The sequence below is a fragment of the Myotis brandtii genome, unplaced genomic scaffold, assembly GCF_000412655.1.
Source record: "Myotis brandtii unplaced genomic scaffold, ASM41265v1 scaffold876, whole genome shotgun sequence".
In the NCBI taxonomy this organism is placed as follows: domain Eukaryota; kingdom Metazoa; phylum Chordata; class Mammalia; order Chiroptera; family Vespertilionidae; genus Myotis; species Myotis brandtii.
In genome coordinates, this window is record NW_005371579.1 from 1,203,557 (window position 1) to 1,226,105 (window position 22,549).

Genomic DNA, 22,549 nt, shown 5'->3' on the forward strand with positions numbered 1-22,549 from the left:
ATTGTGAGGCATAAATATTTGTTGTGTAAACCCAGTCTATGGTGTTTTTGCTAGAGAAGCCCAAAGGGAGTAAGGTGCCCTTCTAGCCACCTTGTGGATGTCACAGCAAGGGGGCAGTCGTGTCTGTGCTACCCATAGAATTTGATTGGTCAAGCAGCTGAAATTCAGCTGATTTATTTTAATGTTATTATGGCTAGTCTTGACAGAAGTGCTGTCAAAGTATGCCAGTATCTTGATCTTGGGTTCCCCAGCCTCCAGAATTGTGAAACATAAATATTTGTTGTGTAAACCACCCAGTCTATGGTGTTTTTGTTAGAGAAGCCCAAATGGATTAAGGTGCCCTTCTATCCGCCTTGTGGGGCAGTCGTGTCTGTGCTACCCATAGAATTTGGTCAAGCAGCTAAAATTCAGCTGATTTATTTTAATGTTATTATGGCTAGTACAGCATCTTATGTTGCTGTGCCATCAGATATTGGATTTCATTGGATCTCTCTCAACTCTCACAACAGCCCCTAGTGCTTGATATTGCCATGAGCTTTCACGAAAAAAGATGACTTGCGTAGATGCTCCCACCGATGTGCAGAGCCCAGGTCCTGACACCCAGTCCTCTGTAAATGCTGAGAGGCCCATGTGCAATGCAGCCGTGCCTGGGAGTTTGTTTTTAGCATAACAGAAACAAGGTGGGCAAAACCTCAGGCTGCAGGTAGTGTGTCCTAATTGCGGAGTTGTGTGACATGGGTGGTTGAAGGCTAGACTGGAGACCCTAGTGAGGCCTCTGCCCCTTGAGCTTGGACATCCCAGTGGTTCCAAGGACAGAAGGACAAGTTTCCCTGCAGCCAGAGGATCTGATGTCGCAGTGGGATGAAGACAAACTAAGGTGGCAGGAATGGACCCTTAGAGTCCTTAAAATACATAAACTCCATGTTTGCAATGTTTGTTCCAAAGCATGTTGCATGTGGCTTTTACTCTTGTAGTTCATGTGATGATTTTTTAAAAAAATTTAAAATATATCTTTATTGATTTCAGAGAGGTGTGTGTGGGGAGAGAGAGAGAGAGAGAATCATTAATCAGCTGCCTCCTGCACACCCACTACTGGGGATCAAGCCAGCAATCTGGGCATGTGCCCTGTCTGGGAACTGAACTATGACCCTCCTGGTTCATAGGTCAATGCTCAACTACTGAGGGACTGCTGCCAGGCATGTGATGAATTTGTAAACGGTGCCTCCAAAGCCAGGTGCCATCCACCCAAAGGGTCACTTGCAGGAGTCAGGTGCTGTGGGCCTGAGGTGCAGAGAAAAGAGGTAGGAGGGATGTGACTGGGCTCGGCCTCAGGACGGACACTCCAGGCCCAGAGAGAGAGGCCCAGTGCCTCTTGTGTGTTTCTCCTTGTGGAGCAGAGAAAGGAGGGGAAGGTAACACAGTGACCGGGCACGTGACCGCACATGTAACAGAGTGTGTCTCGGGGCACGTCATTGCCGCAGGGACCTACTTAAGGTGATGTGAGGAATGTGTTTCTATATTACACATGTCATATAGTCGGACGGCTGGCTGGCAGGTTTTTGTTTAAAAGGGGCTTATTGAAACCATACAGTGAAGAAGTTGTATAGTGGCAGCCAGGGAGGCTCACCAATGGGGCTGTGCAGGGGTTGGGATGATATTTGAAATTGTAAGGTTGTGTTGTTTGTGCTGACACCAGGTGCTAGAATGTGAACCTGGTCCCCGGTCCACGTGAAGGGGCAAACGCTTTGAATTGGCCATTTTTGGTCATGGAATTTAGGTGGAGAGACAGAGGAGTATGTGGTGGGAGCTCAAGTCTTCAGGGAATGAGAGGAGTTGCCAAAGACAGTGGCAAGGACAGAGAGAGGAAGGGAGCCACGGCAGCACAAGGGTCTTCCTATGCAAGGGGCAGCCAGGTTCCCTAGAGACGGCTGGAAGCCGGGCACAGAGGCCGCATCCTGGGCCTCAGGGGCAGGCTGTGAGGAGTGGGAGGAAGGAAAAGCAGGATCCTGGCAGCAGCTAGCCTTCCACACAAGCGCAGGAGGTAGGATGAAGTGCGAGGAAGTTGAGGATCAAGGGGGATTTGCTGATCACACAGGGGAAGTTCCACAGTTGGGCTGGGGAGGAAGGAGTGGGCTGGAGCTGGTGTGACAAGGTAGTGTATACAGTAATGAATATCCAAGGAGGCTGCTGGTTGAGACTGAGATAGTCATAGAGCCACTCAATACACACTTAATGGTTATCTCTTATGTACCAGGTCCTGTGCCAGCCGCACACAGAGCTGCAGTGGCCACAGCAGGCAGGCAGGGTGCCTGCCCTTGAGTCATCGGGCTCTGATTGGGCAGATACAGGCTGGGCGTGTGTGTGTGTGTGTTTGTGTTTTCAGGAAACATTAGCATTTGAGTCCCAGCGTTTCCAACAACTAAATCAATGTTGTTAGCCTCTCTTGGTCTCAGTTTTCCTTTTTACAAGAGGGACAGAATGATGCCTCCGTGGGTGGTAGTGTTGGTGCGGTTCAGTCATTCTTCAAACCTGGGAGGAGTTGTTTTGATGGGAAGGGGGTGTCATCAGAGCCACCTCTAGTCCAGAAGGTGCTTTTGTGTAATTAGGAAAAGGCACTTTTCCTTCTAGAAACTCTGCTTCCATCTGTTAAGAGAACTGTTACAGTAAACAAGCCATCCCCGAAGTCCCGGAGGTGAATGGCTTTCCAGGGGCACTGGCCAGTCCCTGCAGGGGGAGTGAGGAGGGCGGGGAGGCGGGTGGGAGGCCCGCTCTGTGTGTCAACCAGCTGTTCACTGGGTGCTTTAGTACAGTCATGTGCCGCTTAGTGACGGGGACAGTGAGAAATGCGTTCTTAGGCGATCAACACAACAACCATGGAATAGCCTGTTACACACGTAGGCTATGTGGAATGCCACGGGCGTGTGTTCCCTGGTTGACGGGAATGCCCTTATGCAGCACATGACTGGACAGCCCTCTCACACGGCCATGTGCACTGAAGCACCTGGGAGTTTGTTCAGATGCAGAGTGTGATGGAGTGGGGCCGGGGCTGGGCCTAGGAGTTTGCTTTTCTGCTGCCGATGCCACTGGGTCCCGGACCACACACTGGACAGAGATGGTTGAGCATAAACCTTTGTCTTAGATGCTGGGCTCATGGAGAATTTAAAATCCTGGTCCTCTGCCCTTCAGGGGTTTTAGTCTCATGAAAAGAGATTAATGCTCAGAACACGGTGAGACCACAGCTAAATGTCAGGAATGTGTGACCGTGGGAGTTTAGACAGGAGGGGAAGGAGGCTTCGCGTCTGGACTTGAAGCCGTGAGACTGGAAATTCCTCCCTAGTCCCAGCGGAGGAGAAAGGGCGTTGTAGGCGTGAGTGTGAGTGGATGGCTTGGGTAAAGGCACAAGCTGGCCACCTATACTAGCCATGGCGCCTGTAACGATGACAGCAAAGCGAGCATGAGGGTCCATCTGCTATAGGACCTGTTTTATGAGCTCAATCCAGTGCTCTGCGCTCTCAGGAACCGGGAGAGCACCTTGCAAGAACGGGTCAAGGGAGACTGGGTGACTGACAGGAGTCAGCTGATCTAGTTAAAATCCATGGCCCGGATCTGTTCAGTGCCCATAGGATCTGTTTGGGATCCTAAATGATTCTGAAGGATTTCTTAAACTTTTTTTTTTTTTTAGAAGGTTACGTAGATTTTTAGTCCTTTTTCATGTGCAATGTTTCTAGACAACCCACACATCTTGAACACTCTTGAAAAATCCTTCCGAACATCCGTGATGCTAATTAAAAGGCAGCCTCGGGTGTTGGTCGGGGAGGTGCGGAGCTCAGTGTTTGGAGTGTAGGCTTCTGACTGGAGTCTTTCAAGTGGTAACCAGCCGTGCCTGCAGGGTATGTATTCCCAATTAGGGACCCGCTGATGCTAACTCACCGCACCTAGCAAGGCGAGTAAAACTAACACATGTGTACTACACGTCTGCGCTGGGGAATTTTGAATCACACACAGTATAACAGGAAGGCGTGATGATTTCAAGCTTTTACATGTTCTTAAATTATATAAGCAATGCACACTCCTTGTATAAAATTTAGGAAAAAATTTAATCACAGGATTGAAATGACTCATATTCTACCCAGAGAGAGAACTCTCAGTTCTTATACCTTTTCCATATCTGTGGTTATGGAGATACTTATACGTGTACTAGAGGCCCGCTGCATGAAATTCGTGCACTGAGGGGCCCCTCAGCCTGGCCTGCATCCTCTCGCAGTCTGGGACCCCACTGGGGGATGTCCAACTGACGGCTTAGGCCTGCTGGCCACGGGGAGTGGGCCTAAGTTGGCAGTCGGACATCCTTAGCGCTGCCGCGGAGGCAGGAGAGGCTCCGGCCACTGCTGCTGCACTTGCCAACCCAGCTCAGAGCTTCTGGCTGAGTGGCGTGAGTGCACTGACCACCAGGGGGCAGCTACTGCGTTGAGTGTCTTCCCCCTGGTGGTCAGTGTGCATCAGAGTGACCTGTCATTCTGCCATTCGGTCGATTTGCATATTAGCCTTTTATTATATAGGATGTACAGTTTTTCACACTGGGCTGAAGGATACTTGCAGTCATAGTTTGTGTTCAGCTTTGAATCCTCCTTTTGTGGCTTCAAAGAGGTCATGATCATTTTTCTGGCTCATGCAGTGTTCTCTATAAATGTGACGTTTGTTGGTTCAGACATGGGAGGAGACAGGTGGAGTAGATGTTTAGGAGGAAAATCGACCAGCTTGGTCAAGAAGTTGTATGTTGGAGTTGAGGGGGGCTTGGTTAGCGATGACTTTGAAACCCCTGGGTTAACTGCCAGGTGGGCAGTCTCCCTTCCACCGGGTAAGGCAGGTTAGAGACGGGTGTTCCTAGGCCATTTGCACACGTGTGGGATGCAGTTTCTTTCCTCTCTTCTTCTTGTGTTGATGCCTGTATTGACTTCCTGGAGAAACTTCTGATAAATATGGAGGTTTTTCTTTAAAATGTGTCTTTAGAGCACAGAGGTGTCATTTAAAAGTCAAATCCATGAAGGACTATTTTTTCACCTGCTGAGTTTAATTTCAGGTGCCAGCGTTATCATAAAATGCAAGCCAACCTTGACTCTGTTTTAAAACTTTACATAAATTGTGCGAGTTGAAACGAACGTGTGCAGATGGAGAGAGGAAAGGGAGGAAAATAAGTGTTTTAAGGAGTCTTTAAAAATATTATTTAAATATCAGTGCCACTTGAGTTCCGTTTTAAGTATATCCCTACTTTCCCCTGAGGTGTAAATTCATCTATAGCTTTCTGATTGTATTTCTAGCTATTCTACTTGACTATTTCTTGGAACAGGAGCAGACATCGGTGATATATCTGACTCTGGGGAAGGAAATACTCATAAGATGCATATAAAGGTTCGAGGTTAGATCAAAAGCAAGATGCCCCTGGAAGGAGTCAATTTCTTAGGTAGAACAGAGCCGCCCGCCCTGCCCCCATCCCTGCCTTAGGTGTGTATAACCTTTGGCCCATTAATGAATCTTTTTGGCCTTAGTTTTCCTATCCATAAAATGGGGATAAAAAATAAGTTATTTTGAGAATTAAACAAAAAAACTAGAAAAATGCTTTATACATAATAAGTGCTATAAGTTATTTTGAGAATTAAACAAATAAAAAAAAACTAGAAAAATGCTTTATACATAATAAGTGCTACTACTGCTCGTTGTCTTTATTCTTATAAGTGAACTGTTTTTTAAAAAACCCCACACAAACCATGTGATTTTAATGGGTGGTAACTCCTGAAGGAGAATTGCGTAGATAGGTTTTTCAGGTTAAATCAGCCACTTGGCTGGTCAGTCAGTACCTACTTGCTGCGATCTGTTTTCTACCAAACCCTGTGTGGGGAGCATGGGGGGTAGGGGAGAGAGAGAAAAGCACAAGGAAGACTGCTTTTGGGTCCTTAGGAAGATGGGGTTACCCTGCCAAGTGCTTGATGGGGCTTTGCCAGTCGCTCAAGGGATTTCTTATTTCAGCCTCATAACCACCCGCTCAGACTGAGGGTGTCCCTTCGCTGTATATGAATGAATGAAACAAAGCTTACCCGGGGGCCAGGTCATAGTGTGGTGCTGGGTTTGAGTCCAGATGTCTCACTCACAGCCTTCTGCCCCCAACACTCCCTGTCCTGAGATCACCAGCATTTCCCGATGATGCTCCTTCTTAGCGAAGATGCTCATTCTTAGTGACCAGCGAGGTTTGTTTGTGGGGTTTATTTCTCCTTCTCCCCTGGGGGCACTTTTCTGCAGTCAGCATCTTGGTTTAAAGGGACTTGGCTTTCCTTTCTTGTGCTCCCCCTCCAGCCCTGTGGCCTTTCATCTGTCTCAAGCATTTAGAAAAGGGTCAGAGAGGTTGCAGAGACAGCCTGGCCTCTGACGTGGAGATGGGCTCCGTGAGGTTTTATTGCCAGCGACTCGCTGAACACAAACTCCTGAAGCTCGGGAGGGTCGCCTTTGGTGAGAATCAGATTCCATTTATTCGTTCAGCAGACAGTTACCAGGCACCTGAAAGTGACGGACAGGACGCTAAGAATTAGAGATGCTGGTGAATCCGACAGGCTGCCTGTCTTCTGGAAAGACCACGGCTGGTGGGGAAGGGAGACGGTTCACCCAGACCCTTGTCACATGGGGTTTGAGGGTCCTGGCAGAGGGAAGGACCGTGTAGGAGTACCTAAGGGACACCATTCCTTGGGAATCTGAAGCCTTATATGGAGCTGCCTGGGCTCTGTGCTATCAGTTTCCCTGTGGACCTCGCTCTCCACCTACAGCCCATGTGACATCTGTGTTAGGAGGTGATGGAGATGGGATCTCATGGTCTGTTGGGTTTTTAATTCCTCTTTAGGTCATATGAGTTTCTGGTTACATACTCAGGTGAGAGGTCGCGTCCTCTACTCCATCAGTGTCGGCCGTCTCCCTCCTCGGTTCCCCGCATCTCACCAGTCCTCGGCGTGGTCTGAGGACCGTCCCTCTGCAGACGGCTGTGGGTCATCTCCACGCTCCTCCCCATTCTCTGCACATCTGCCTTGTCGTCCCTGCTTTTCTGGGCTCTTCTTCCATTTAAAGATGAGTGTGTGTGGGCTGTCCACGGCGATGGAGATCCTGTGGCCTCGCCAGTCTCCTTTCCTGGGTGTGTGTGTGTGTGTGGTCAGCCTTGTGTGCCTTCCACTGGGCTCTCTGCTGGGAAGGCGGGACCTGTTTCACCCTCCTGGCCGCACACGGAAGCGGTCAGCAGCTTCCTCATCCTTCCTGGAGGTGCCTGCCCACTGCAGCCGTCACATGCTCGGGGTGTCTGGGTGTTTTATGCTGGCCTCTCCTGTTAGACGGTGCTCTTTGACGCCAACCCTCATTCTACTTTTCCAAAACGTAGCACCTGGCTAGTGCGTGGTATCTACAAGGTGCTCACTAAATGCTTGTGTAATGAGTGTGTTAGTTCAGGCTTCAGAAGTAACCCAAGTAGAAATGCATGTGTGTGTAAGTGTGTGAGAGAGAGAGAGAGAGAGAGGGAGAGAGAGAGAGAGAGCCCTTATCATTTATTCGTTTATTTTCTAAAGAACTGTCTCTGCTTTGATAGATGGCAGGGGTGCAGCAGCATCCCTCGGCGTGTAATGAGTGTGTAAGTTCAGGCTTCAGAAGTAACCCATAGTAGAAATGCATGTGTGTGTAAGTGTGCGAGAGAGAGAGAGAGAGAGAGAGAGAGAGAGAGAGAGAGCGAGCGCGAGCCCTTATCCTTTATTCGTTTATTTTCTAAAGAACTGTCTCCGCTTTGATAGATGGCAGGGGTGCAGCAGCATCCCTCGGGAATACGGGTTAGCAGGAAGCCGTAGCCGAGTCAGCCTCCTCCCGGGATCTACAGCATGTTCTCTCTGCAATCTGCATCCATTTACAGCCCTTCCCCTCTGCTCTTCCTTCACAGGGAGTATTATGAGGGAGGCCGAGGACTCCACGCTCCGGGCAGAGAAACGGCTCTGGGATTAGGGATTGCCATTTTCGAGAGGATGCTGGGAATCTGCAGGGGGAGACGGAAATTCCTGGCTGCCTCGTTGACTCTTCTCTGCATCCCAGCCATCACCTGGCTTTACCTGTTTGCCGGGAGCTTCGAAGGTAAGAAGGAAGCTGTCGCAGAGTGAGGGGCTGGGTGGTGGGAGAAGAACGCTGGCTGTCCCAGCGTCCCAGGGAGAGCCGCCAAGCCGTCTGATCCAAGCTGGTCATTTTGTAGAAGCGAATACCCGTACCCCGTCACAGGGGAAGGCTTGTCTAGGTCGATGGAGGGAGTCAGGGATGTGAGGAGAAACAGACACAACAGCAAGATCAGGTGCACCTGGGCGCAGTGGCATGGAGGAGGTGACACAAATGTCAAAGACCGGCTTTGCGAGTGGATCGCTGTGTTGGTGACAGGCAAGGCTGGGCCCTAAAGGGATGATTTAGCTGTTCATGGTGCCAGATGTTTTATGCTTTCTTCCGTCTCTTCATTCACGTATTCACATGTTCAACATTTGTTATTACTGTCGCTGCTGCTATGGCTTACATCTTGCTAGACCAGGTGCTGGACGTGCGGTGATAACACATCTGGACCTTCACAGCTCAGTCGGGGAGACAGACAGGTGGACACACATGATTGCTGCACAGACTGTGCGTGGTGTGAGGAGGCAAGCCCAGCCCAGGGGGCTGCGGGAGGTGGGTGTCGGAGCTGTCGGCCGGGCTTGGGGGAGGGATGATCAGTCATCTGATGGCCCAGTACAGGAACGCAACAGAGGCTGGACCCTCCCCAAACAAATAGAAATGAACGGTAATCCCTGCCACTTTTCAGAAATCATTAGCAAAGGCAAGACTTGCCATTCTCCCAGCCAGCAGTTTCAAACGCTGTGCATTGTGTATCAGAGGTGGTTTTCTAAGCTTGGGGCGGAAAGGCGTGGCAGTGTTGGCGAGCACAGCTTTTTTCTATTTACCCCCACACTTGAGTTAAAAGGGAAAAATTAACTCAAAGGGAAATCTGACTCGAGGAAGTCAAGTACTGTGTTTTTAAACATGTTCTTTATGCATAATTTTATTGACAGCTCAAGGCTACCTTTTAATTAGGAGTTGCACTTCACTTTCCGAGATGTGCCCTGAGTGAGCCAGACTGAATATAAAGGAGGCAGGACTGAGTGCGGGCATGGCAGGGAGAGGCCCCGAGCCACACCCCTGCCCCTCGCCTGCCCCTCCCTGCCCCTGCGTCCCTGCAGGTGGTGGAGCTTTCATCTAAGGGGCTGGAGAGAAGGAATTACGCCAGGGCGGTGTGGATGGATAATTTTCCTTAAAGGGATCGGAGGGAGGAAGGTGAGCTGGTGATGAGCCTAGGAGAGATATAAGGAAGCGTTTTTCTAGGGGTGATGGAGGAGCCCTAATAAAACAAGGCTATGAAGGGCTGGCGCCTGACTCGGTTTAATACATTAAAACATTGACTTTCATAGTATAACTAGATTGCTAATAGTTCTATATAATAAAAGGCTAATATGCAAGTTGTCCCCTCGACCGGGAGTTCAACCAGGGGGTGAGGCCAACCACCCTCTGCCCCTCCTCCCTGCCAGCCCGGCCCGATCGGTCCCAATTGGGGCTGGCCGGCTGGATCCCACCCATGCACGAATTCGTGCACCGGGCCTCTAGTAATACTGTAACGATAATGAGGATGATGGCAACAATATAAGCTATTAGTTTTCTGAGCATTTCTACCTGCCAGACATTGTTGTTAGGACTTGACGCGTTAGGATTTTTTCACAAGAATCCTGTGTAATAGGTAGGGATGAGGAGGTGGGGGAGGTAAACTTCAGGGATCTGCCCAAGGCCCCAAAGCCAGTCAAGATGGGGCCTGGATTATTGGACTCGAGAGCTGGAGTTTTTAGCTCTAAAACCATGTTATAGTTGGGGCCTCAGTGAGGTAGCAGACTTTGGCAAGGGGTTTGACAGGGTGTCACATGACGTTTCTGGGTGCTGTGAGGGAAATTGCAGAATTTTTATTTGCACTCATTGATAGAAACTTAACCCTAAAAGGTTTGGGCAAACAGGGAATTTGGGGGCTAACAAAACTTGTAAGTTCAGAGGTAGAGCAGGCTTCAGGTAGGGTTGGATCCAGGGGCTCAAGTGATATCTGTGTGGCTCAGTCTCTCTTCATCCCTTTGCTCTGCTTTTCTCTTCTGTGGTTTCTTTCAGGGTATTTTTTCCTACGTGAAGAAAGCTTTATTTATGACTTGTCTTCTGCAGACCCTATAGAAAGAGGAGTTCCCCCTCCCCCAACTCTCCAGGCTTGCCGCTGATTGGATTGCCTCTAGTTGCTTGTCCAGAGACCAGTCAGTGACTGGGGAGGCTGGGGATGGCAGCCCTGAGCCCTGTGCCTGTTTCTGGTCATGGGGTAGAGAGGAGTTCCCCTGAGGGAGGGGTGGCCCCAAAGGCGAACGGTACGTTTTCTCGGAGGAGAGAATAGAAGCTGATCTGCGTTAGGAGCGTTCATGACTGGCTGTGCTTCGCGGTGTGTTGATGTCCACCTGAAGACTCTTCCCAGCATCACGCTGTCTTTCCCACGCTGGCTGGTGGGGTGACTGTGATCCTTGACGCTGAGTGATTTTATTAGCCTGGCAGGTAGGTTACAGGGAGGATTGAGGAAATACTCTGCATCCACACGCACCAACTGGGGTAGGCACTGTACCTATAACCGTGAAGCTTAACAAGAAGTCCTACCTTGGGACCAAATCAGAAGCTGCTGTAAGTCGGGGGTGGGTGATTGGGTACATTAACAGACATGTTCTAGCTAGAATGGTAGAGGTGACAGATTTCTTTACAGGTAGCAGTCCACAGTGAGGCCACGGCATTTGTTTCCTGATGCTGTACTGTCAGAACGGTCTAGGTACAGCTGCACACTTAGGCGAATCGAGGTGAATGATTGTGCCGATTCAAGCCTGGCTCCACTAGACACAGTGGGAAGAATTGAGGCTCCGGGTGTGTGTGTCAGCTTCAGCAAACAGTCAAAGGGCTGTCACCTGCCAGAGGTCAGGATGACTCTGATGGCCCTGAATCCATGGAGGGGTGTGGCAGGGAGCCCGGAGTCCAGCTTATCATAATGAGGATCATTCTGTCCCCTGCTGGCCTGAGCTGCCCTGGGAGGAGTGAAATGCATGCCATGAGGCGTGTGCAAACACAAGGCAGTACAGGGGAGGGAGTGAGCATGGGGGACAGTCGGACAGGATCACCTGGGGGAGGGAGTGAGCATGGGGGACAGTAGGACAGGATGACCTGGGGGAGGGAGTGAGCATGGGGGACAGTAGGACAAGGTGACCTGGGGGGAGGGAGTGAGCATGGGGGACAGTAGGACAAGGTGACCTGGGGGGAGGGAGTGAGCATGGGGGATAGTAGGACAAGGTGACCTGCTGACCTCCTGACCCAGACATCCTGAGACTAGTGAAGGCTGAGTGTTTGTGGGGTCATGGAGGCTACGTGGAGCCCCAGCCGTTGCTGCAGACATAGGTGCTCTCCCAGCTGGTCCTGCGGAGACATTCTTGTCCTGTAAACACAACTTTGCAATCTATTTATTGACACCTTGAGTTTTCTGTGTCAAAGCCGGTGGGGCCATAAATAAGGCACAGAGTTGCTGTCTGCGTTCATGGCAGTGCTGTTCATTCTTAATGGGGGTTATTTACTCTCCACCCTGTTTAATTTCAGTGAGTCTCCTGAGAGCCGAGCCTAGAACGCTCCCTGAGATGGGGACTCTGAGCATAAGGTGGATAAGATGGGGACAAGCAGCTGCAGGATGAATTGAGGGAGCGTGGGGTGGGGTCGTGCATCTCAGGCCCTGGAATCAGCCGGATCTGCTGGGGGTAGGGACCCAACCACTCCCCTTTCTAGAGCTGTATCTCCCCTGATGTGAAATGATGTAAAAATGAGGCACTCCTCGTGGGGCGTTAACATTCTATGAGGTTATGCTTCTAAGTATTTAACGTGAGTTAGAAAGGGCCAGTCTTGTCCAGGCTGGTGTGGCCCAATGGTCGGGTGTCGACATGTGAATGAGGAGGTCAGGGTTCAGTTCCTGGTCAGGGCACATGCCCGGGTTGTGGGCTCGGTCCTCAGTAGTGGGCGTGCAGGAGGCAGCCCATCAATGGTTCTCTCTCATTATTGATGTTTCTATCTCCCTCTCCTTCTCCCTTTCTTTCTGAAATAAGTAAAAATAGCTTTTAAAATATTACTTAAAAGTTAAATAACTAGTGGTATATTTATCTAGTGAAGTACTATGGAGCAATGAATGTGAATATACTCACAGAAAGTGTTGAGCAAAAGAAGACAGACACAGCCCTAGCGTGTTTGGCTCAGTGGATAGAGCATCAGACTGCGGACTGAAGGGTCCCAGGTTCGATTCCAGTCAAGGGCACATGCCTGGGTTGCGGCTTTGTCCCCAGGGGGGGCATGCAGGAGGCAACCGATCAATGATTCTCTCTCATCATTGTTGTTTCTATCCCTCCCTCGCCCTTCCCCTCTGAAATCAATAAAACATTAAATACAAAAGAGAACATACTGTAGGACTCCAATTATATAAATACAAAAATAGGCAAAATTAATCTGGGGGTAGAGACCAGGGCAGGGCATAAGGAAGACTTTGGGGTGCTGGTAATAATTTATTTTTTAACCTGTGTGATAATTATTTGGGTGTTCATTTTGTGACAGTTTACAACACTCTTCATTTATGGTTTGTTCACTTTTCTGCATGTTATGCTATTTAAAAAAAATTTATGTCTTGATAGTTCAATAAGTATCTGAATTTGAAGAGATTTTTGTGGGTTTTGTATTCTGTTCGGATGAGAGGAATTTTCTGAGCCTTTGGGTATTTCGAATCTATGTCACTGCTGAACTTTGAAATTCAAATGCTTTCTAAGCATGAAACTTCCCTTTTGGGATAGATGTTGACCATTTTTATTTAACCACACTTCCTTTCTTCCTTCCCGATGGGCCTCACCATTTGGACACAGGTTCCCCCCAGGAGGGTCTGATCACAGCACTGACTTCAAGGTCTGACATTCGCTCAGAGAACCCTAATTCTGAAAGGGTGTTTCCATCAGTTTGAAACAAGACCAGGACAGGCGTGCCTTGGGATAGTGCGGGTTCTGTTGCAGACCACCCCAGTAAAGTGAGTGTTAAATGCGAGGAGTCATGATCTTTTTGTTGGTGGAGGATCTTGCCTTTGTTTAAAAAAACAAACAAAAAATGCAACCTTCCTGAGACACAATAAAATGAGGTATATGGGGTATGCCTCTATTCCTACCAGAACTCTAGCAATGATGTAGCTCTGATTAATATTAAAGCAATATGCCCTAGATCAGTGGTTCTCAACCTGTGGGTCGCGACCCCTTTGGGGGTCGAATGACCCTTTCACAGGGGTCGCCTAAGACCATCCGAAAACACATATATAATTACATATTGTTTTTGTGATTAATCACTATGCTTTAATTATGTTCAATTTGTAACGATGAAATTGGGGGTCACCACAACATGAGGAACTGTATTAAAGGGTCGCGGCATTAGGAAGGTTGAGAACCACTGCCCTAGATGGTTTGGCTCAGTACATAGAGCGTTGGCCTGCAGACTGAAGGGTCCCAGGTTCGATTTCGGTCCAGGGCACATGCACAGGTTGCGGGCTCGGTCCTCAGTAGGGGGCGTGTAAGAGGCAGCCAATCAGTGATTCTCTCATCATTGATGTTTCTTCTATCTCTCTCTCCCCCTTTCCCTTCCTCTCTGAAATCAATAAAAATATGTTTTAAAAAAAATTAAAGCGATATTACTTCTTGACCTGGACGTCAAGCCACATTAGACAAATGTTCCTGTCTGCATTCATCAACAAATTTGCATCTTCGTAAACTCCAGGAGCCTGGAACAGACAGCATTTGGTATTGTCACTGAAGGCAATGTGGAAGCACAAAGAGGAAATGCAGGTGGGGCAGAAGTAGGTTTGTAGTTGTTCGTATGGAAAATAATACAACTATTAATAAATAAAATACAAGAATAAACTCTGTGCTTCGAATACTCGCAACTGTTAACCTAGGTTCACCTCTCCTGTATATTATTCAGCAATAGCTTCCATTTATAGCTTGTTAAACCGAAATGGGCTGCAACTAGCATGCATTTGTATTGGGTTTGGCCTGCCCACTGCTTTTACCATTTTTAAATTTATATGAATAGTTAAAAAATGGGAGATGGCACATAAAAATCAAGATTTCTGGCTTTCCACACAAAAATGGAAAGGTCTAGCAAACCCCACCCTCGCTCCATCCCAGCAGCATTGGCTGAGCTGAGCAGTCACTGTCGCTTTGCAGGGGCGTGGCCGTTCGCTCTGGCTTGTCACAGTCCCAGCTTTCCTGGTTGGTCCCCATGTCATCTATACAGGGCTGAATTGAGAAGAAAGAACTGGCATTTGCTTATATTGCTTATTGATCCTGTCTCGCTCAGTTAGACTTTGGTTTTGGACCTTTTAACTTACTCCCTGCCATGGGCCGGGCCAGGGATTTTATTTTATTTTATTAAAAATACTAGAGGCCTGGTGCATGAAATTTGTGCATGGGGGCAGGGGAGTCCCTCAGCCTGGCCTGAACCCTCTCCAATCCGGGACCCCTCGGGGGATGTCCGGATGCCGGCCTTTGGACATCCCTCTCGCAATCTGGGACCGCTGGCTCCTAACCACTCACCTGCCTGCCTGCCTGATCACCCCTACCCACTCTGCCTGCCTGACTGATTGCCCCTAACCGCCTCTGCCTGCCTGCCTGATCGCCCCTAACTGCTCCCCTGCCAGCCTGATCACCCCTAACTGCTCCCCTGCCTGCCTGATTGCCCCTAACCACCTCTGCCTTGGCCCCCACCACTGCAGCTTTGTCCGGAAGGATGTCCAGAATGACGTCCGGAAGGTTTTTTGGCTGTCCGGTCTAATTAGTATATTACGCTTTTATTAGTATAGATGTTTTTATTGATTTCAGAGAGGAAGAGAGAGGGCGAGGGAGAGGGAGAGGAAGAGAGAGACATCAATGATGAGAGAGAATCCTTGATCAGCTATCTCCTGCACGTCCCCTACTAAAGATCAAGTCCGAAACCCGGGCATGTGTCATTGACCGGCATCGAACCTGGGACCCTTCAGTCTGCAGTCCGATGCTCTATCCACTGAGCCAAACCAGCTAGGCCTGGGCTGGGGATTTTACACACATTATCTCATTTATTCCTCCAGATAGCTTCACACTTGGCCTGTTTTGGAGATAAGGACACCGAGGCTCAGGGCTGTTGAGGTCTTTGCCAAGGTCACCCAGCCTGTACATAAGGGAGCCGGTGTGCAAACCAGGCCCTGCCTGCCTGGGCCTGGCGCACAACTTGCTTATATAGAAACAACTGGTGGATGACATTTCAAAGTCAACATGCTCAGGCTTCAGATAAGGACCCGACACATCCCCAGACAAGGGAACGAGGCCATCTTGGACGAGGAGGCACACCATGTTCCGTGGCTTGGGGATTATTATAAGCCAATAGAAGCAGAAAATTCGATTAGGCCTTTAATGCAATTTGCATTTTGTTTCTGCCAGAGACTCATGCAATTAAGAGCAGGCATGGACCTTCGGAATCATCTAGGCAGGCTGAAGCCTAAGCAGATGAAACCTTTGAAAACGACACAAGGACTTTATCTGGGTCAGGGGCTGATGGTGGGCGGACGTGTCCCTCAGTTATGGGTGGCACTATTTAAATCCCAGAGTGACAGGAGACAAGTTACCTAGCATCCCTGCAGGTCTGTGTCTTAAAAAGGGGACTGTAATACGCAGCTCACACACTTGTTAGAAGGGCTATGAAGTCCCGATTAGAGTAGCAGTCATTCAGTTAAATGTTCGCTTGCTTTTCCTGATTCTGAGAGTGTTGGAAGGTCTTCCTGGGAGGGATGCAAAAGGTCACCCGCCTGGTCCACATACGGAAACCAAGGCCTGGAGAACTGACCAAACTAGGCGCAGAGCCCCAGACAGTGATGTCATTGGAACCACCACCCAGATAGTCTGTGTCACCAACCTGGTTCGCTGCTTGTCACTGACTTCTTCATCACTACTTTTTGTAAAGACAAAAGAGGTCACATTTGTTCATTTCTGCCATCTCTTTTCCAGACATTGGCAGTCTCCCTTTAGGTGTGCAGGAGACAGGGGTAGGAGGAGGGGACTCTGAGATATACCGTAGCCCCAGTCACAGTGCACCTGCAGCTCACTGTGGGCCCAGTGGCCGTGTTTGGGAAAAATTAAATTCCACCTGGATGACCTGTTGTGAGGACTTTAAAGAGGAAGGAAGAGGAAAGGACCGCCCTCTGGCGCAGAGTTCAGTCGCTTCTCTAACAGAAGCTTTGTCTGATGGGGCCGTAGCTGAGTCAGCACACATGGCTCTGACTCCCCAACCTCCCCTTAAGCGCTGTGTGTCCTTAGCTGATAACTTAACCTCTCTGAGCCCACATTGCTCCTCAGGAGTGGGGGTGCTGTTCTCTATTGGACAGGGTCTTTGTGCAGATGAGGAGGAGTTCATCGTGCCTAGCACAGAGTAGGTCCACGAACTTTTAAAAAATATATATGTTTTTATTGATTTTAGAGAGAGGAAGGGAGAGGGAGAAAGGGATTGAAACATCAATGAGATTCATTGATCGACTGCCTCCTGCACGCCCCCTACAGGGCATCAAGCCTGAAACCAGGGCACGTGCCCAGACCATGAAACCAACCATGACCTCCTGGTTTATGGGTCGACGCTCAACCACGGAGCTACACTGGCCGGGCAGGGTTCAGCTGTGTTTGACATGCTGCCTGAGCTCTGAAGCACAAAGTCGCTCACACAGGGACTCCCTGGAAGAGACCTGAGGATGCAGGGTCCTTGGTGGGTATTTGTCATCCACGCTCCAGCAGAGGGCACTCCATGCCCCTTGTCCTGCAGTCCCAGAGTTCTCTTGATGGAGCAGAGCCCATGCGGGTGCCTGCAGGGACACCCCGGGCAGGGAGCCTGTCTATGGCAACTCTGGGTAGCAGCTCTGATTAGGTAGCCGGTGCTATTGAGCACAAGCTTTCTCATGCACATGGAATCCTCCCACAGCCCCAGGAAACACGGAGGGTATGCCATTTGCATGTCCCCCTTCTTATGCAGCTCACTTCCCAGTGGACAGAGAAGATTAGCCAGTTAAAGTGAGGGTGGTGAGACGTGCCACAGAGAAATAAAGCCGCCTGAGATGACTGTGCAAGTGGTAGGGGTGAGGCTTGGTGAGGGATGGGGAGGACACCGGCGGGACCGGCCTCTCTGAGCTGGGCGGGGGTCAGGAGGAAGGGCGTTTCAGGCAGGAAGTGGAGAGCGCTTGGTGCCTTTGCAGAACAGCAAGGAGAAGTTGGGCTGGAGAGAAGCAGGAGAGGGGGTGGCAGATGGAGGCCGGGAAGGTGGGCAGGGCTCCTCCCACAGGACCCGGGCATGGTCTGGAACCTGCTCTCAGACTTCATCCCTTCGGCTGGACTTCCCTTTGGCTGCTAAGCTAAGAGGCACCTGAGCGAGGATTTTCTCCTCCTGCCTGTAAAGACGTCACCTAGATCTCTGGCTTAAGAATCCCCTGGGGTTGCCCTGGCCAGTTTGGCTCAGTGGATGGAGTGTCAGCCTGAGGACTGAAGGGTCCCAGGTTCGATTCCGGTCAAGGGCACAGGCCTGGGTTGCAGGCTTGATCCCATTGTGGGATGTGCAGGAGGCAGCAGATCGATGATTCTCTCTCATCATTGTTGTTTCTCTCTCTCCCTCTCCCTTCCTGTCTGAAATCAATAAAAACATATTAAAAAAAAAAAAAGAATCACCTGAGGCAGTTAGCAGACTCCCAGCCCACCCTGGGGCCCTTAGGAAAAATACACTTACAGGGCCTGGACCCAGGTGTGCAGAGGAGATTGTGCAGGCGAGGTGTGCAGGGAGCAGGGGGGGTCTGTATTTTAACAAGCACCTCAGGTGACCCTTCTGGCAAATGTGGGAAATTTGATGGGATCAAGTGAAGCTTCTGGGGGGCGGGACTTGGACTCAGTAATGACCAGGTTGGCAAGGACTGCACTGATTGAGCGCCTACAGTTTGTCTCACAGGGCAGCTTGCCTTTGGACTTTATCTCCTTTGACCCTTAAATGTTCGGGAGATACTACCCTCAGCCAGAATATTGTTTGCACTCCTGTGAATCACTTCTCGTGTTAACGGCACCTCATTACGTAACTTCCCTCTTTTTCAGAGTTGCCGCATAGACTGAAATCATGATGTGCTCTGCTTAGAGAAGTGCTAGATAAATTATTAATATTTACCATTTTCCACACCCTTCCCATGGTGAGGTCTCACCTTTTTGTAGTCACCTCTGAATCCTTATTCTTTAAAAATTGTTTATTATAGTGGTCTACAGTATTCTCTTAGTATTGGGTATATAGCACAGCGATTCAACATTTACATACTTTACGACGTGATCATCACGGTCAGTTCGTACCTATATGTCACCGTGCAAGTCATTGCAGTATTCTTGATTATATTCCCTATGCTGTACATTACATCCCCATGGCTTAATGTATCTTATAACTGGAAGTCTGTACCTTTTATTCTCCTTTACTTTTTCTGCCTATGTGAGATATATATCACACCTTTATTCATCTATTGATGGACACTTAGGTTGTTTCCAGATTTGGGTTATTGTAAATAATGCTGCAGTGAACATAGGGATGTGCGGATCTGTTCAAATTAGTGTCTTCGTAAGCTTCATTAGCTACTGTTTATGGAGCATTTAAATCCCTGACTTGTATTAACTCCTTTGTTCCTCACGACTGCCTTGTAAGGTGCTTCCTGATAGTCCCATTCTGCAGATGAGGAAACTGAGGCACAGACAAGTTCCAAACTGTGCTCAAGGTGTCAGAGCCAGCGAGTGGTGGAGCTGAGATGTAGCTCAGGCAATCGAGTTCTCCTGACCTCTCCAAGGTTTGGTCCACCTGTTCAGCTGACTTGATTCTAGGTCTTTCTCTTCTATGGAAGGCCCTGTCAACATAAGAAACATTCCACACCTGGGGCAAATTTTTGTGAGTTTATTTGAGCCAACTAATGATGACAGTTGCTGGCCTCAAATGCTCAGAGAGTAACAGTTTTGCAGTTTCTTTTATGCGTGTGAACTTAGGAGGGAAAGGAAGGAAGGTTACATGGAGGTGGGGATTGGATTGCAGATGGTTAACAAAATGATGTGTTCTCTGGAGGGTGCTTACGCCTTCCAGGGGCACTTCTTCAGGCCTTTCAAAGGTGTGTTAACCCCGATGCACAAGAACAATGGACAGGGCTGGCTTAAAACCCGCCAGGAAAGAGGTTACAGGCCTGGGGCGTGGCTACACACCATGACCTGCCAGTTCGGCGTCTATGATTTCTCACAGCACCCTTTTTTGTCCACAGTGCCCTCACTGTCCGTGGCGATTGGGGAAAAGCTGGGCATTATCGTGTATGAACAACCCTTCCCATATACCTGGAAAATGTACTAGATCAGCCCTTCTCCAGACCCACATGTGCTCATCTTTCTTTCTTTTCACACCCGGGGTCTCCCTTGCTTGCCCCTGGGCTTACCTGCGGTTGCCCCTGCTGCAGGTTGGGTCCAGCCTTCAGGAGTGGACAGGGTCAGCCTGTTCCGAGAAGTAGAGGTGCCTGCCCCTCCCTGCCTGTCCTTTCCCAGAAGCCGTCCCTGTGATGGATGTTTCCCAGCAGGCCGTGCCTGCCTCGCTCCAGCGAGACTCGGGGCACTTTGGGTCCTGAACTCCCTAAAGCAGCGTTTCGGAAACGAACCCCGTGCCCTGATGGCAGGCCCTCCTCCGTGCCCAGACGGCGGGGCCGCGAGGGAGTCCGCGAGGGAGTCCCGGAAGTGAGATGGCTCAGGGGGAGGAAAGCATCTCTCCCGCCTGCCGCTTAATTTCACGTTGTGAGTGAACACTCCGAGGTGAGTGGCATGAAGGGGCGGACCGGTAAGGATCTCCGGGAGTGAGTATTTACAAAATCTTTATCTTTTGCTCTCACCAGCCTCTTAGTGGCATCCTGTTCAGATGTCTTTTTTGCCTGTGGTCTCCACCTTGGCCCCAGGTGAGCTCTGCAGTGCTTCCCAGAGGCTCCTGGGGCAGGTAGGAGCAGCGAGGCCCTGGCAGGGCGGGTTGTGTCTGCTCCGGCGCTGTGCAGTGCCAGGTGAGAGAAGCAGGCTCCTGCGGCCAGTCTTTCCGCAGGGTGACGAGAGTGATTGCAGGGAGCATTCGCCTCCTGCCCTGTTCTAAGTGCTCGCATTTTCCTCTCAAGACAGGTAGGTCTCGTCATCATCCCCCCTTTCATCATTCAGGCGCATGAGGCTGAGAACTCGTCCCAGGTCCCAGGCCCGAGTGCAGACCCGGCCTGTCTGGCTTAGAGCCCCCCCCCCTCTGGCTCCTCTCCCCCCGGGCCCCTCCCCCATCATTATAATCAGTAGCATGTATGTAGTGAACAGAGATGAGTAGGGCATTTCCCTGGATGTAGGGATGACACAGGACTACAGACGTCCCAGCGTGTTGCGGGCACTGTGATGACGCAGCGCACGAGGCCATGGGGCCCTGCACGGGCCAGAGGTCGCAGACAGGGCTTCGTGGGGAAGGGGGGCCTGAGGTTTGGCAGGGCGGTGAGAGTGCTCTGAGCCCATGAGGGGGCATTTTGTCATTTGGGAAGGCACAGAGGAGCGTGAGAAAGCCTGGGCAGGAGGGAGCTAGGAAGGCTTCCCGCGTGTGCTGAGCATTGCCACGCTTATCTGAGAGGGGCGTCCGTCGCCTGAGAGGGAGGACAGCGAGCCAGGGCTCTGCAGGCAGGAAGCTCTGGGCTGGACACCTGTCTGTGCCACTCGGCCTGTGTGACCACGGGCACACCTCTTACTTTTTCTAAGCCTCAGTCTTCTCGTGTAGAAATGGGATCCACTGTACCTTCCCTATCGGTTTATCCCGAGGCCCAAGTGTGATTTATGCAGGCAGCTGACGCATATCGGGCTCTCAGTGAGTCACAGCTAGCTGTTTATTGGTTTTATTTTTGATGAGTCATTTATCGACACAACTGAACTGTCGTGCTTGGAATCATGGGATTGCATGGTGGGGCAGGGGGTCAGTCTGTCCTCGGAGATCACCCAGCCGTGGTCTCTGAGATCAGCCTGCTCAACCAAGTAGGTCAAAGGGTCTTAGTGGGCAAAGCAGGAAGAACTTCTGAACGCGGCCAGCAGGTGCCTGTGCTAACTCTCCAGTCTTCAGAACTCCCGTCTTCGTGCTTCCCATGTTTGCGCATCCTTGTAGCTTCGGCACGGTATTCTCATCCCGTCCCCCACCTCCCTCCACGCCCCCATCTTTGGCCCTCGGTGATTTTGTATTAATAGCAGCAATTAAGCCGCCTCATCTAGTCAGGGAGGAGATATTAATCTTCATCAGGCCCAGGGAGGGGCTGGATGTTTCTCTGCTCTTCTCCCCCACCCCCACTCCCCTCCCCCCAGTGAGTCAGGAGCTGCTCCAGTGTCTGTGGGAAGCTCCTTCATCTGCCTCTATGGGCGCATTTTTGAGGGTCACTTCTCTGCTCGCCTCCCTTAGCTTCTCTGCTTCCGCGCATCACAGGCTGTCATTGAAGACCACTGCCAGGAGGTGGAGGAGGGGGAATGAACGGCTCCTTCAGATGGAAGCTCCCAGCTTCATTGTCCTGCTGCTGCTGAGAATACCAGAGCAGGGCGGCTGTGGGCTCCTGGGTTTATGAAATCCTGTTCAGCCCTTGGAGAGGTGCACCCATTCCCAGGTGCCTTCTTCATGCTATGTCTCTGATGCCAGGGGCAGGAGGCGGAGACACTGAGGATCAGGCCGAGAATTAGGATGGGAAGGAGGCTTACCTCAAAGCTCGGCACCCCAGGCTGTTCTGCCTGTGAATTGACTGCTAATAATAGCTTATCGTGCATGGGCCTCGAGACTCTATTATGCACCAGACTGGAGTGCTGTAGAGAATGGAGGAGGATGCTGTTGGAGATAGTGCTGGGGCGGCGGGTGTCAGTGGGGCTGGTCCATGGTACCTGAGAAGCCTGACTCCAGCCGGAGGAGAGGGATGCTCCGTTTGGAAGCAGAGATGCCAGGACGGACATGGTCCCCCCCGGGCCATCATTATAATCAGTAGCATGTATGTAGTGAACAGAGATGAGTAGGGCATTTCCCTGGATGTAGGGATGACACAGGACTACAGAAGTCCCAGCATGTTGCGGGCACTGTGATGACGCAGCGCACGAGGCCATGGGGCCCTGCACGGGCCAGAGGTTGGAGAAGGGCTTCGTGGGGAAGGGGGGCCTGAGGTTTGGCAGGGCGGTGAGAGTGCTCTGAGCCCATGAGGGGGCATTTTGTCATTTGGGAAGGCACAGAGGAGCGTGAGAAAGCCTGGGCAGGAGGGAGCTAGGAAGGCTTCCCGCGTGTGCTGAGCATTGCCACGCTTATCTGAGAGGGG

At 50.5% G+C, this 22,549-nt stretch overlaps 1 protein-coding gene across 1 annotated transcript in view; it reads left to right on the forward strand.

The window, feature by feature from the left end:
- Positions 1 to 22,549, forward strand: part of LARGE (like-glycosyltransferase) — a 457,548-nt gene that overhangs the window by 111,480 nt on the left and 323,519 nt on the right. The window contains exon 2 of the mRNA XM_014532296.1: positions 7,958 to 8,145. Coding sequence (XP_014387782.1) covers positions 8,040 to 8,145 — 106 coding nt within the window. The 5' untranslated portion in view covers positions 7,958 to 8,039. The remainder of the gene's footprint in view (positions 1 to 7,957; positions 8,146 to 22,549) is intronic.